General features: G+C 35.0%; 2 protein-coding genes and 3 non-coding genes across 5 annotated transcripts; 4 read left to right on the top strand and 1 right to left on the bottom strand.

The window, feature by feature from the left end:
- Positions 1-288: 288 nt before the first annotated feature.
- Positions 289-3881, bottom strand: LOC100366557 (mediator of RNA polymerase II transcription subunit 22-like). Its single transcript, XM_002735670.3, has 4 exons — positions 3793-3881; positions 3381-3521; positions 1567-1647; positions 289-776 (listed from the first exon to the last, which is right to left on the bottom strand). The coding sequence occupies exons 2-4, from the start codon at positions 3510-3512 to the stop codon at positions 558-560; spliced, it is 432 nt and encodes a 143-aa protein (XP_002735716.1). The 5' UTR covers positions 3513-3521; positions 3793-3881; the 3' UTR covers positions 289-557.
- Positions 3859-10358, top strand: LOC100366813 (large ribosomal subunit protein eL8-like). Its single transcript, XM_002735672.4, has 6 exons — positions 3859-3940; positions 4265-4388; positions 7056-7205; positions 7740-7960; positions 9325-9525; positions 10178-10358. Exons 1-6 carry the CDS (start codon positions 3938-3940, stop codon positions 10280-10282), a joined length of 804 nt encoding a protein of 267 aa, XP_002735718.1. The 5' UTR covers positions 3859-3937; the 3' UTR covers positions 10283-10358.
- Positions 4919-4993, top strand: LOC144353798 (small nucleolar RNA SNORD36). Its single transcript, XR_013420866.1, has one exon. It is a non-coding gene; the product is annotated as a small nucleolar RNA SNORD36 (small nucleolar RNA).
- LOC144353799 (small nucleolar RNA SNORD36) lies at positions 7391-7465 on the top strand. Its single transcript, XR_013420867.1, has one exon. It is a non-coding gene; the product is annotated as a small nucleolar RNA SNORD36 (small nucleolar RNA).
- On the top strand, positions 8865-8940 carry LOC146732805 (small nucleolar RNA SNORD36). The gene has a single exon (XR_014926924.1). It is a non-coding gene; the product is annotated as a small nucleolar RNA SNORD36 (small nucleolar RNA).
- Positions 10359-12803: the final 2445 nt, after the last annotated feature.

The following is a 12803-nucleotide window of genomic DNA, read 5'->3' as shown; positions in this document are numbered from 1 at the left end:
CTGAGTAAATGCGACAGAACGAGATCACCCCAGTCTTACTTAGACAACATAGCTTATTACAAAATAGTTTAAAAGAATCCTGCCAGTTCAATGGAAATAACATCTGTGTATTTCAGAGTAAAATACCATTCTGTGAAAGAAAAAATATTATCCTGGCTTAACTCAAACTCAGACAATATAGTTTATTACAAAACAGTTCAAGGGATTCCTGTTAATTCCCTTCTATCAATATTCCATGGCAATAACATGTGTGTGTACAGGTATCTTATTAAATGCTGCAGAACAAGATTACCCTGGCCTTACTTTGATAATAAAGTTTATTACAAAACAATTCAAAGGATTCCTGCCAGTTCACTTCCATCTGTGTATTTCAAAGTAAAATACCATGCTGTGAAACAAGATTACCCTGGCCTAACTCAGACAATAAATTCTATTACAAAACAGTTCAAGGGATTCCTGTTAATTCCCTTCTTTTTTAACAACCATAACATCTGGGTGTGTCTTATGCTGGAGAGATAAACAAATTGTTTCCTTGGTTCAAATACAGAAAGGTAATTTCATTTGTATCTCGATGTGTAGTACTCCTCCTCAATCTCATACAAATCGACCGCGAGGTCATCCCGCAACGCCATCAGCTTATGGTCGTAATCGTCATGTGTGTTCTTCAAATATCTTGTTCTTTGTGCGATGGAGTCATTGACAGACGGAAAGTCATTAAGGATCAAGAATTGCTTAATGTCAGATATTAGTTTCATCAAAGATTCACCAGCACGTACCTGAAATGGTAACAAAGCTCAATTAAACACATTGTCAGTGGCCACCATGCATTACAATAAATTACAAAACCATAAATAAATTCTCAATCAGCAAAATAACAGAAAACCTAAATTATCATTGAATAAACATCTAGCAGCAAACTGTTAGCATTATTGGTGTACAATATTTTGGCTTTAATAGATTTAACATGTTTGACTCAACGTTCATTCAAAGGGCTTGATTCACCAATTTTTTCTAATCCATGTAATAGAAAACCAACATTAACTTTGAGATACCAAATGAGTCAACACATTTTATGTTTTTTCCTGACCTAGAATTATTCATTGTTTATCGAAAATTTTTTTATTGGTTTAAAATACGAAAAATATTAATTCGAAAATATGGCTTACAGCATAGACCCACTTTAGAAGGTCTATGCTTACAGCAAGCAGTGATGGGAAATTTTTTAAAATTGTGTACTAGAAAGCAGGGCAGGTAACTATCAAATTTTACCAGCCCTGTCAGACATTTGCCAGCACTGCATTAAAGATTATTTTAAAATACTTTTGTTCCTATTCCGAATTAGTACCACAAATACTCAACATTCCATTTTAATTGTTGCATTTTTATTTCTCTCGATTTTTGGATCAGCTATCAGAGAGGAATGATATCAACTTCATCCAATAATATTAAATCAGTTGAAATACAATTTTCAAAAATGATATGTACCAGTATATGAAATAACAGTAACTGCAAGTTAGTTTAGGTTTTAGACAGATTTTAGTGAATTGTAATATAAAATGAACTCACCACATTAGCTGCTCTGGTGTGCATTTCATTTTCATCTTGCTCAGCTTGAGTTAGTCTTGATACCTGGCTTTCATTGTCAGCCTGATAAATCAAAGAAAATATTTATGTGATTAATAAACTTGACAACACAACCAGATCAAACAAGATTTCTCATTCTTTTGATACTACTTGCATACATCTTTGTTAAAGCCAAAACTTAAAAAAAGATTTTGCTTTTTATGTGGTGACACTGTTTTAATTTTTTTCATATTGATATTATTCAATACCACAACAATAAGACATAAGTTTAACATTTATTAACTGATGCTTGTGACTGCATGTATTAAAGGTTTATTGAGATTGACAAAACATCTTCTGAAACAGAAAACAATATATTTCCTCATTCTACCATGTTACTGGTATGCAAAATTGCAACAATAAAAACGTCAGAAAGTACGATAGTGAAGAACAAAAATTATTTTTGTTTGAGCTAAAAAAACACATCAATAATAATAATAATAATAATATTATTTATTGCATCTTTAGAAATACAGTATTTCTATCAGTACAGTAGCAATAAAAGTAGAATTATAATAATAATAATAATAATGATATAATAAAAAAAATATTAAGTATAAAAGTAAAATGTAATATGTTATAATTTTTTACTAATACTAATAAGTATAATAATACTAAGAATAATAATAATAAAATTCAAAACTATCTATGTTGTATTTTTTACCAGTAATACACCCAATGTGGTGTCAGCAAATAGGTGTGCTCACTTTGTGTATTCTGCCTTCCCCACAGTTTGCATTCTATGCCCCCAATGCCGCATTTATTAATAATGCACTATCACAAAAAAAAGAGTTGTTTCCATGGTCTTACATATTTTAAAGATCCACTAGATATCATGAAAAAAGCAAATTTTGATTTTAATATGTGCACTTCTATTCAGGATGTACTTCCATCAGAGCAAATACAGTAATACTGTAAAATGACTAATATTCACTGGGTTTAAATTTCACTGATTTACCATTTCAGGCATATTCAGTGGGTTTTAAATTCACGGATTCATCATTTAGATAATGTGTTCTATGCTAAATTTTACATATTCACTGTGTTTTAATTTAGCGCATTTTTCCAGTCAGCGAAATAAGCTAAATTAAAACCCAGTGAATAATTACCCCCTTTACAGTATAAGAAAAGAAACTACTTCTGACTCACTTCGCTAAATTGCTAACAAATGGCACACAGAGGCTAATAAGCAGAGATTGGTGTTAACCTCAATTATTCTTTCTGAACCACCAATAGCAGACAATTTGGGTTTAATTAAAATGAAGAAATATATAATACTATCCAGTTCCTGAGTACTTGCAATGCTACCATAGTCCCCATACCACCACCATACATGTATAAAGGTAGCCTGAAGAGCAATTTGATTATCAGTAGTCAGAATATAAATGAAATATTAAAAGTACCATAATTGCTCTATTAGTAGCACATACACTTACATAAATAACAGGGGTATTTCTATGGTCAAATTAAGTCATATTGTAATAATTCAGTGACAACTAATGCGATTTTTGGTTTATTTGAGCTTCTAAAAGACCAAATACAGTAAACAGAATTTTGGTGACTTACCACCCATGAGTACAGTCTTGTGGGCTGATCATTTGGACCGAATCTACAGGACTGTACACAGGGATAGTGGCCTACCTGCTTGAACTAAACCAGTAAAGCGCCCACTAGAACTCCAGTATACACTCAACCAATGAAGATGCATAATAATATTGAATATGCAAATGAGCTGGAAATCTTAATGGAAAGCTTACCTTACTGAGCCTTACTATTTCTGTAAAGTTGTCAAGCATGGATTTTACGTCATCCTTCAGTCTTCTATTGTAAGACTTCAAAAGAGTGTCTTTACTCTGTGGAATTGTTCCAATTCTCTGTTTGCCTGCCATTTCCTAATACTGAAAAGCAAGATCATATGAAATGGGGTGTTTAAATATTTCGATAATTTTTTTTAAAAGCACAGTCCCTCTATCATAGAGGATCTCACGACTGTGGTAAAAGTCACAATAAACGACAGACGCGGAAAGGTCATCTGCTTGATTATGAACCCTAGATTTCCGGAACTCTTGATAAAGAAAATGGAGTTTCTATTCGCACGCGACTAATTGCCTTTGTTCCTACAAATTATTACCTGTCGGTTTTACTCCCAATTAAAAGGCAAACACTTACCTTCTTTTGCTGTGATCGAACAATCGGCAATCACTTCCGGGAAGCCATTTCCATGTCTTTGTTTTCCCATGATCCTTAGTCCGAAGTCTCGTGAAATCTCGCGACACGAAACGTGTTTTGGTCTCTTTTCTAGGCTGCCTCCAAGATGGTGGGTGAATAATATTTGACGATAGAAAATATATCCAGTTGAATCTCTCCCATCTCTATTGAGATAACGCATTTAGTAGTCAAAATGAGTTATCAAGGATGCACTTTACCAATATATTGTATATTGTAACATTAAAATGACAATTTGTGTTGATTTGAGAGCTTGTTTTTATAACAACCATTGGTGGATTTACACATGTATCGAACTGCTTTGCCACGAATGTAGGCTACAAAATCAACAGCGAATTCTAGCATAGCATCCCAATTTAAGAAACGTGGATCATAATGCTTTCCCACTACTTTGTATTCAATTTTATTTTCACAGCCTAAAGTTAAAAAGACCGGCAAAGGCAAAAAGGTGGCCCCAGCCCCCTATGCTGCAAAAGTTGTAGCCCCCAAAAAGGTTGTAAACCCTCTGTTTGAAAAAAGACCAAGGAATTTTGGTATCGGTAAGTGTCAACAGTTATTACAGAAATTATTTAGGATGAGAGTTATGCTACGATTCAGTGAAACAAATCTTCCAAACCGCACATTTTATTGGCATTTTATATGATAATGTAAACTGTCATGTAATGTTCAGTGAATGTTTCAATATTATTCAAATAGTTTGTGCGTATATTTTTCGTCTGCAGCAAAATGAAAACCTGTATTGAAGTGAATGCACTTTATTCATTTTGCTGAATTTGTTTTTAATAATAAACTCGCATCTGCGATCTTTGTTGTGATACAGTACTCCACCAACACATAAAAGTACTGGTGTTGGTGTGCTTGTGTCTTGTGCAGTTGAAAAAACGTTGATCGTTGATATGTTCCGCAACATTATACTACACCAATGCCACATACTATTTGCGACTGAGAAATGTTTGTTTATTGTGTTTGGATGAACTGCATATATTGCCCGTTGTGTAGAGACCAAGCCAAGAACAGTAAAATACAGTTCTGATGGCGATTTCGCTTTAACCTGTTTCATTACCTTCTGTTGCAATGACGATAATCAATTTTTTCATCTGAAAAGCCATGTTGAGATAAATCGAGCTTTTTAAAACTGAGCAACTTTGGGTCGTAGAAACAAGTTATTATACAAATCATGGTGGATTATTCATTTTTATTCAGCCAGCCAGAATTGCAGTAAATAGCTGACATCAGTGAGATATAACGATAATGACACTGTGGTGTTACTGGTAAGAATTCCATAAAGTCCCTTCGCCCCTAACCCTAATTCTAACCCTTCAGCTATATGATTGAATTGTACGTGTCCCTTTTCAGGAATGTTATCTGGAGGAGTATGTACATTTAAATTGGGGGTGGGGGATGGAATTTTGGGTTATGGGTGGCACCACGCATGCCCAAGATATGGGTCTTCCTTGAACAAAGATGGCGACTTTGATTGTTGCGTAGACTAACAAATACAAACTGAGATGTTATCAAGCTTTAACTAGGTAATCTGGGCTCTCTCTGGAATTTGCTAGGTAATAGTAAATTTACTAATCAAGAAAAAAAAGTATTAGTAAACTTTGTCTGGAAACTGCGGAGCATTTTCCCGCGACCGAGCACAACGGGGAAGAGAGAAGGAGAGGGAGGTGTCCCCTCTGTCGTCCGCCGAAAACAAGAACAGCATGCTGAAAATGGTGTTTGCTGGTGCAACCTGAGCTCTAATTTTGTGTGTAATTTCATGACATCAAATTAGGCAGTCTGCTCCACAAAATGTACAATTTATGATGGTACAACAAAACATCACAACAAAATATAAAATGTAGACACCAGAACCTTTATTTGAATAACTCAGTATTAATTAAACATATTCATGATAAGCTCACATTGTTAACAGTGGGGAAAATAGTCATCATTCAAAAGTTCACTGCCTAGAACACAAGTCTGTGAATAAATTTTCACGGGAAATTTCTCAGAAAAAAAACTCTATGCCAATCAATATTATTATGAAGTAATCTCCCGTGCTCATCATGCAAACCCGCATGTTGACGTTTATGACGACACAAAATGACTATTTATTTTCATTGAAATTTCTGAATTAAAGTGAAAAAGTAACTAAAGTAACTTTCGGTCTTGTAACTCTATCTCAATGCTAAGAATGCCCGGTAAGAATGTTACACAAATTATAGTATTTTTCGATCGATTCGCTAACATTGTCTCACCTTCCATTAGCTGTGGAATCATAGCCCTATGTTGCCGACCGCATTATTTACGTGACACTGGCCGGCCCATGTTCGACATACAACAACAAAAATAAAAACAAGACGTCCGAATGAAATTGGTAGGGCAAAATTAGATTGTATGTCGCACCAAAGAGCTACGGAACCGCAGCTAACCTTCCATTATTTCTGAAATTGTGCTGCAGTACGATCAACTTTCCGTTTCTTGGTGCTGTCAGGGTTAGGACACCCATATGTTTCTGGTTCTGAACACGATTTAGCGGTTTCTCCATCTCGTCGTGAAAAATATTCGTCGAGCAGTTGTCTGCTTCTTTTTGACGTACTCTCCATTTTCAATAAACAAATCACGTGTTTGATAAGGGCGACATGAAACCGTTCCATACTGAGAGTAATGTCGCGGGGTATCTTGAAACACATGTCGACTAAACTACGCATGTGCGATGACACCAAAATAACTTTAGAGTGGAAAAATACATTCAGTGACAGTTCCGTGTTGATCGCGATCACCATGTAACAATTGTTGCAATCTTAGAAGTAACGGGACATTGTTTAACTTTAAAATGACAATCACTCAAACCGTAACACGCGTGATGATCACAGTCGAGTCTTGACAATTAAATGAGGGCGATTTGCGAGGGTATTTTGTACAAAATGTGTTCGTAAATCCTACTAATAGATATTTATTTTGTTCGTAAATCTCGTCCAAATTTCGTAATTTACGACATTTGCGAGCGACAGCGAGAGCACAGATAATTTCATTGGTGATTGGAAGGTATCGAAGAGTCGCTGACAGTAGTTAGTTTGTCACTCCCAGGTCATAACTAGTACTTGTGATTTTCGTTAGAACACATTGTACTGTGGGGAAATCAATGTTTATCAATACAAGTGTCTCACATTGTTCATGATCAGTCAGTAAACTATTTTATGATTTTTTTTTTTTTATAGGTCAGGATATCCAACCCAAGAGGGATTTGACAAGATTTGTAAAATGGCCGAAATATGTACGTCTCCAGCGTCAAAGGGCAGTTTTATACCAACGATTGAAGGTACCACCAGCAATCAATCAGTTTACACAGACTCTGGATAGGCAAACGGGTAAATGATTTTTTCTGTCTACGTGTGATCTATGTGCTATGTACAACATTGGAATCTATTGCATTGTTTCATTGTTATGACGCCCATTCATTCCAAGAAGGATTTCACTATTAAATCTGTTGTAATATAGTGAAACCATCTTCCCATACTAATCCACTTTTTTAACTTGTTTCATTGCCCACCCTTTGCAATGACGATACTGAATTTTATTACCTGAAAAGCTATGTTGAGATAAATCGAGCTTTTTAAAACTGAGCAATTTGGGCTACATAGAAACAAGTTACTAACAGATTGTCAAATTCAGCTGAATGTAGGTTTGCAGGTTAAATAGTGTATCATAAATGAGTTTGGTGAAAAAACAAAACAAAAACAAAGTTGGTTTTTATATATGTATATCACAAAACTATAAATGGTTCATACCAAATAAGAAAGCACTTGGGGTAATCAAAATCTTCGGTAATAACACATTGAAAATGTAAAGAATTTACAATATTATAGTTATCCAATTAATTTAGATGTCAAAATATTTTTCAGCAACCCAGCTTTTTAAGTTAATGAACAAGTATCGACCAGAATCTAAACAAGAAAAGAATGCCCGTGCAAGGAAGAAGGCCGAGCAGAGAGTCAAGGGTAAAGAAGATGCTCCTACCAAAAGACCACCAGTTGTGAGGTCTGGTATCAACACAGTGACTTGTCTTGTGGAATCTAAAAAAGCACAATTGGTGGTGATAGCCCATGATGTTGATCCACTTGAGGTAACGTTACATTGGTACTTAACTAATGCACAAGTTCAGAGATTTTTTTTAACCAATGGGCGCAGCGCCCTCATACCATGGCCATGCAGATCCACGGGCAATCATAAAATTTTTATTGATGAGAGATAACATGTGATCAGTCTTGAACTGCGACCTGTCTGATAGTAATGGCAGGGAGAACCCTATCTTTCTCACTTGGTGGCGCCGCTGAATTGCAGTGCTCCCTCTTGCAGTTTTTTTTAGAAAACCCCCTGCAAGTTTAATATAAAAATCAAGATTGAATATACATCTATTTTAGATATAACGTTGTCAAAAACACTACAGTACATCTATAGGTCACTGCACTTGTTTACATTCTACATGTGTGTACGTATATGTGCAGGGACAGAAATCAGCTTCTGTTAAATGTACATATACATATACATGTCCTTCCTACGAATAAAACAACTTATGCACAATGTTACAGCAGATTGTGAGCTAGTGTTGATCAGTGAGAAACATTTGCTACCTTTGCATGCTTGTTGGCAAAAATGTAAACAATTACTTCAGTATGACTGCCTATAAGATGGAGCACTACTTTTGCCAATAGACATGCTTAGCATTTACGTAACTGCTTATACAGATGACAGGCATGTCTAGGTTCAAAATAAGTTGTATTTGAATGATCCAGTATACAGTTATTGTAATTGTTCATTGACATGTGATTCTACTAGGAATGTGCTTTTAATAGAGCAAATACGAATATGGGAATGAACCTAATGCTGCAAAATAAGAAATGGAGTGAAATTTGGTGTCTGAATGAATACTGCATTTTATGACCTTCATGTTTTGATGAAGATCTGTTATTGTTGATCGGCATTTGATGTATGTCTGGAGATCGCTTGATAGGTTTTATTTTGCCCTTTTGCAATGATGTTTTACTTGATTGAATTTCTTCTACTGAAAAGCCATGTGGAAATCATTTATGAATTCTGAGCATTTGGGCAGAACTATTGTGTGTGAACTTCAGAAGACAAATGAATGCCTCAGTTTCCCATGCTGTGTTAACATTTGTACATGTGTAAAATACTGCATGATGGGCAATTTCTCCAGTAAAATGTTTGATGTAGATGCAGGTGTGTTAATGTACTGCAGCTAGCATGTTATTTTAGCTTATTTAGCTAATTATTTCTGTAATTTCGTTAATTCAAGATGTAACTAATTTAACAAAGTATATTCTCCCAGGAAGATAGTTGACACTTTAGCTAAATTAAGATTCTGTTAATTCATGTCAAGAGTTAAATCCGCTAAAATTGCATGCAGCTATTTCAATGTGTTCTACAGTATACTAATCTTGTTTATTTGTTTTGCCTCATCACCCACAGATTGTCATCTGGTTACCAGCTCTGTGTCGTAAAATGGGAGTGCCATATTGTATTATCAAGGGCAAAGCAAGACTTGGCAAAGTTGTTCGTAGGAAAACCTGTACATGTCTTGCCTTTTCACAAATAAATCCAGAAGACAAACCCAATCTTAATAAACTGATTGAGGCCGTTAAGACCAACTACAATGACAGGTTTGAAGAGGTGGGTAACATGTATATTATTGATCAAATAAGGGTGTTTGTACATTAGCACAGCAAGAGATAATTTGTTTGATGTTCTTACCACACAACAGTACAAATGTCGTGTTGAGTTTATTATAGTGTATTCTCTCGCCGTTTTGAACTATTTGATACAAGTGGCAACCTCGTTCACTGCATAGCAACAATCTTTGCAAGATTCAATGTACCACAAAAAACTGTTTTGCAATAGTTCTAGCAACTGAGCAGTCTCATTGAGTGTTAGAGTTACAAGACTTGTATTTTTGCCCCCTCAATTAGCGTTTTATTCTCTTGGCATCGGGTCTACTGTTCCCATGGACACCAGTGACTACAGCTAGACAGGAAAATCAATTCTCTGTTCGATAATTTACATTTAGATTTTAGTGTCATAAAGTTTACTCAAAGTAAACAATACTAAATTTTTGAGACATTCTTCTTTGCACAAGTCAGTTTGACCTGTTGCATGTACTATGTTACTGATTAGCTCAACACTGTTACTTATACCAACTGAATATTGACCAATAACTTTTGAGTCCAAAATAAGAAATTACATTATAATGTATTTTCTCAGATATACAGATGATTTTTACTGCTTATGAAAGGTTCTAAATCTTGTTATGTTTTTGTTCTTACAGATTCGTAAACACTGGGGTGGTGGTATTATGGGAGCTAAATCTCAAGCAAAGGTAGCTAAGCTTGAAAAAGCTAAAGCCAAAGAATTGGCCACCAAAATGGGATAAGAACAGACTTTGTCGCAATTGTGTATTGTAAGAACAGTGTAATTATTGGTACACAAATAAAAAAATATTCTGAACAGGTGGAGTTGTATGGTAAAATTTTGTTGTATAGAAAACTGCACTGCTATGAGTATCTTGTAAATACCATTTATCGTCAGTTACCAAGTGTGCATTTACAGAACCAAATGCTCAAGTAACAATATGGTATTTGGAATAGTAACATGACAAGTTGTAGAAAAAAACAGAATGAATGCATATACCGGGTTTGTATGCATGCCAAAATCGTTTCCTCCAACAAAAGGTAATTTGCATACTGATTGTGTTGCATGGGACATGGCGCAGAGGCTTTGGAAATTTTGTTTCTCTAAAATGTACGGCAAGATTGGCTCATTTTCATGAAGTGTTGCACACAAAGCTGCCTGTGCTGATGGTCGTACACATTTTTTATTTAGTCTGCCAATCCAGAACGAGGTATTAGTATACATCACATTTGGTAAAGAACTGATTTAATTTTAAAAATGTGCATTTTGGATCAAGAGGATTGTAAAGCATTGATGTGGCATCTAAATAAGGAGTGGCTTTAGATTCAATGCTGGAGTTTTAATTAACTGGCCAAGTACAAGACAGTACAGATTAAGAGCATGCACAAACCTACCCCTCAATCCCTTAAAATATGAAGATCTAACATTGTCACCAAATTTGTTTGAAGAAATTAATATCTGGGTGATATTTGTATTAAATGTCTTGCATTGATTTTCAGTTTGGGAAGCATTAAAAATGGTTACATTTGGCCTTGAAATACTGTGACAATGAAAGTAAACGTGCTGCTTGTGGCACATTTCCCTAATGAATATGCTTGTACACATTGACCTTGGAGAGGCGTGTGCCTGCCCCCAAACCTATGTAGCTTGTGCATTGTATTCTCAATATTTTCTTTGGTGTTTAGATACAAGCTCAGTACTGCAGGAAACCCTGGTATACAGTACACTATGTGTAGTGCCATGTTAGAACTTCAAAGATTTCTTGCATGTCGGGAAAGTGGTAGATGGGATAAACATGGCCTCTAATAATGTGAGCATATTGAAGTGATGTAAAATCCCACATTCAAAGAAATCCATTTTACTACTAGACAATTTACTATTGCCTTACTACAATGTTGGCATGTCTAGCATTTGAATAAAATGCCTTTAATGTGTAAATTGTCAATCTGGAAATCCTTGTGTTGCACTTGAACAGGCCAAAGAAACATTTCCTGGTAGTTGGAAGTATGGCTACAAGAACACTAATGGTAGTTAACAGCCTTTTTTACTAGACCGGCATTTAACTACAGTTAGCCGAGCTCATTCAATAGATAACCATGCATTTCACTCGAGTCTTGTGAGAACCTCATTCTGAAAAACTGTCCTAGTAAATGAGTATTGAGAACAAAAATTACTAAACAGGTACTATTTGAAATTGAGAGTACTTTCCTAGTAAATGCTGAACAAAAACCACTAACTGCTAGAACAATAGCAACGAGTTAAAAAGTCGTTTCACTTTTGATACTGTAAAGGGGGTAATCATTCACTGGGTTTTAATTTAGCTTTTTTCGCTGACTGGAAAAATGCGCTAAATTAAAACACAGTGAATATGTAAAATTTAGCATAGAACACATTATCTAAATGATAAAACAGTGAATTTAAAACCCACTGAATATGTCTGAAATGGTAAATCAGTGAAATTTAAACCCAGTGAAAATTAGTCATTTTACAGTATCTCAGTGTGTGAATTGCATAAATCTGAATGTAACTGGGCATCAGTGGGGTGGCATATAGCAAGTGGAACACTGCACAGAAAACTAGGTTATACAACCTTGTAACACCAACACATGAAACACTCCATAGTTTATTACAATTATATCTGCAGTTGAACATCTATTTACATTTAGTTATACATATATATCTAGCAATTCAAATAAACATGAGTACTGGTCTACAAAATTTATTTCACATTTGCTGCTCTGCCTTGCATAATTGTTTATATGTAGCATTATTCATTTCCCAAAACTCCGTACAACTCATTTAGATATTTTCATAATAAAACCTAATTATTTGTTCGCAGCACTATCCATTCTCAAAAATTCTATACAACTTTTTTAGTGCTGTCATAAATGACAGAGCGGAGCTGTTCACAATAAAACTTTTTTTAAGCATTATTTTCAAAAGAAAGTTTTGCAACTTGCATACATGTAATACATTACTAATCATAGCACCATATGCACAATGTCAAATTTGTGTGGTTTCCAATATCATCAAAATGGATCCTCGTCTTGGGAGAAAAAAAAATCATCAGTACATCGTCGTCGTCATCAGACAAGTTAAATTTAGCAAGAACATACCAAGTGCTTATTTTCAGATGCAATAACAAATCTGTCCAACTGCTATAATTTTGCAGAAACTACATATAGTAGTAGGACAAATTTCACTAGAAGAAGGGTAATGACAGGTACTTGTCAGTGTCACAAAATTTAATACCCGGGGTAGTA

The sequence above is a fragment of the Saccoglossus kowalevskii genome, chromosome 17, assembly GCF_978046115.1.
Source record: "Saccoglossus kowalevskii chromosome 17, keSacKowa6.1, whole genome shotgun sequence".
Classification (NCBI taxonomy): Eukaryota; Metazoa; Hemichordata; class Enteropneusta; family Harrimaniidae; genus Saccoglossus; species Saccoglossus kowalevskii.
Note: the sequence above shows the minus strand (reverse complement) of the source record. Positions and strands in the feature narration are given on the sequence as shown.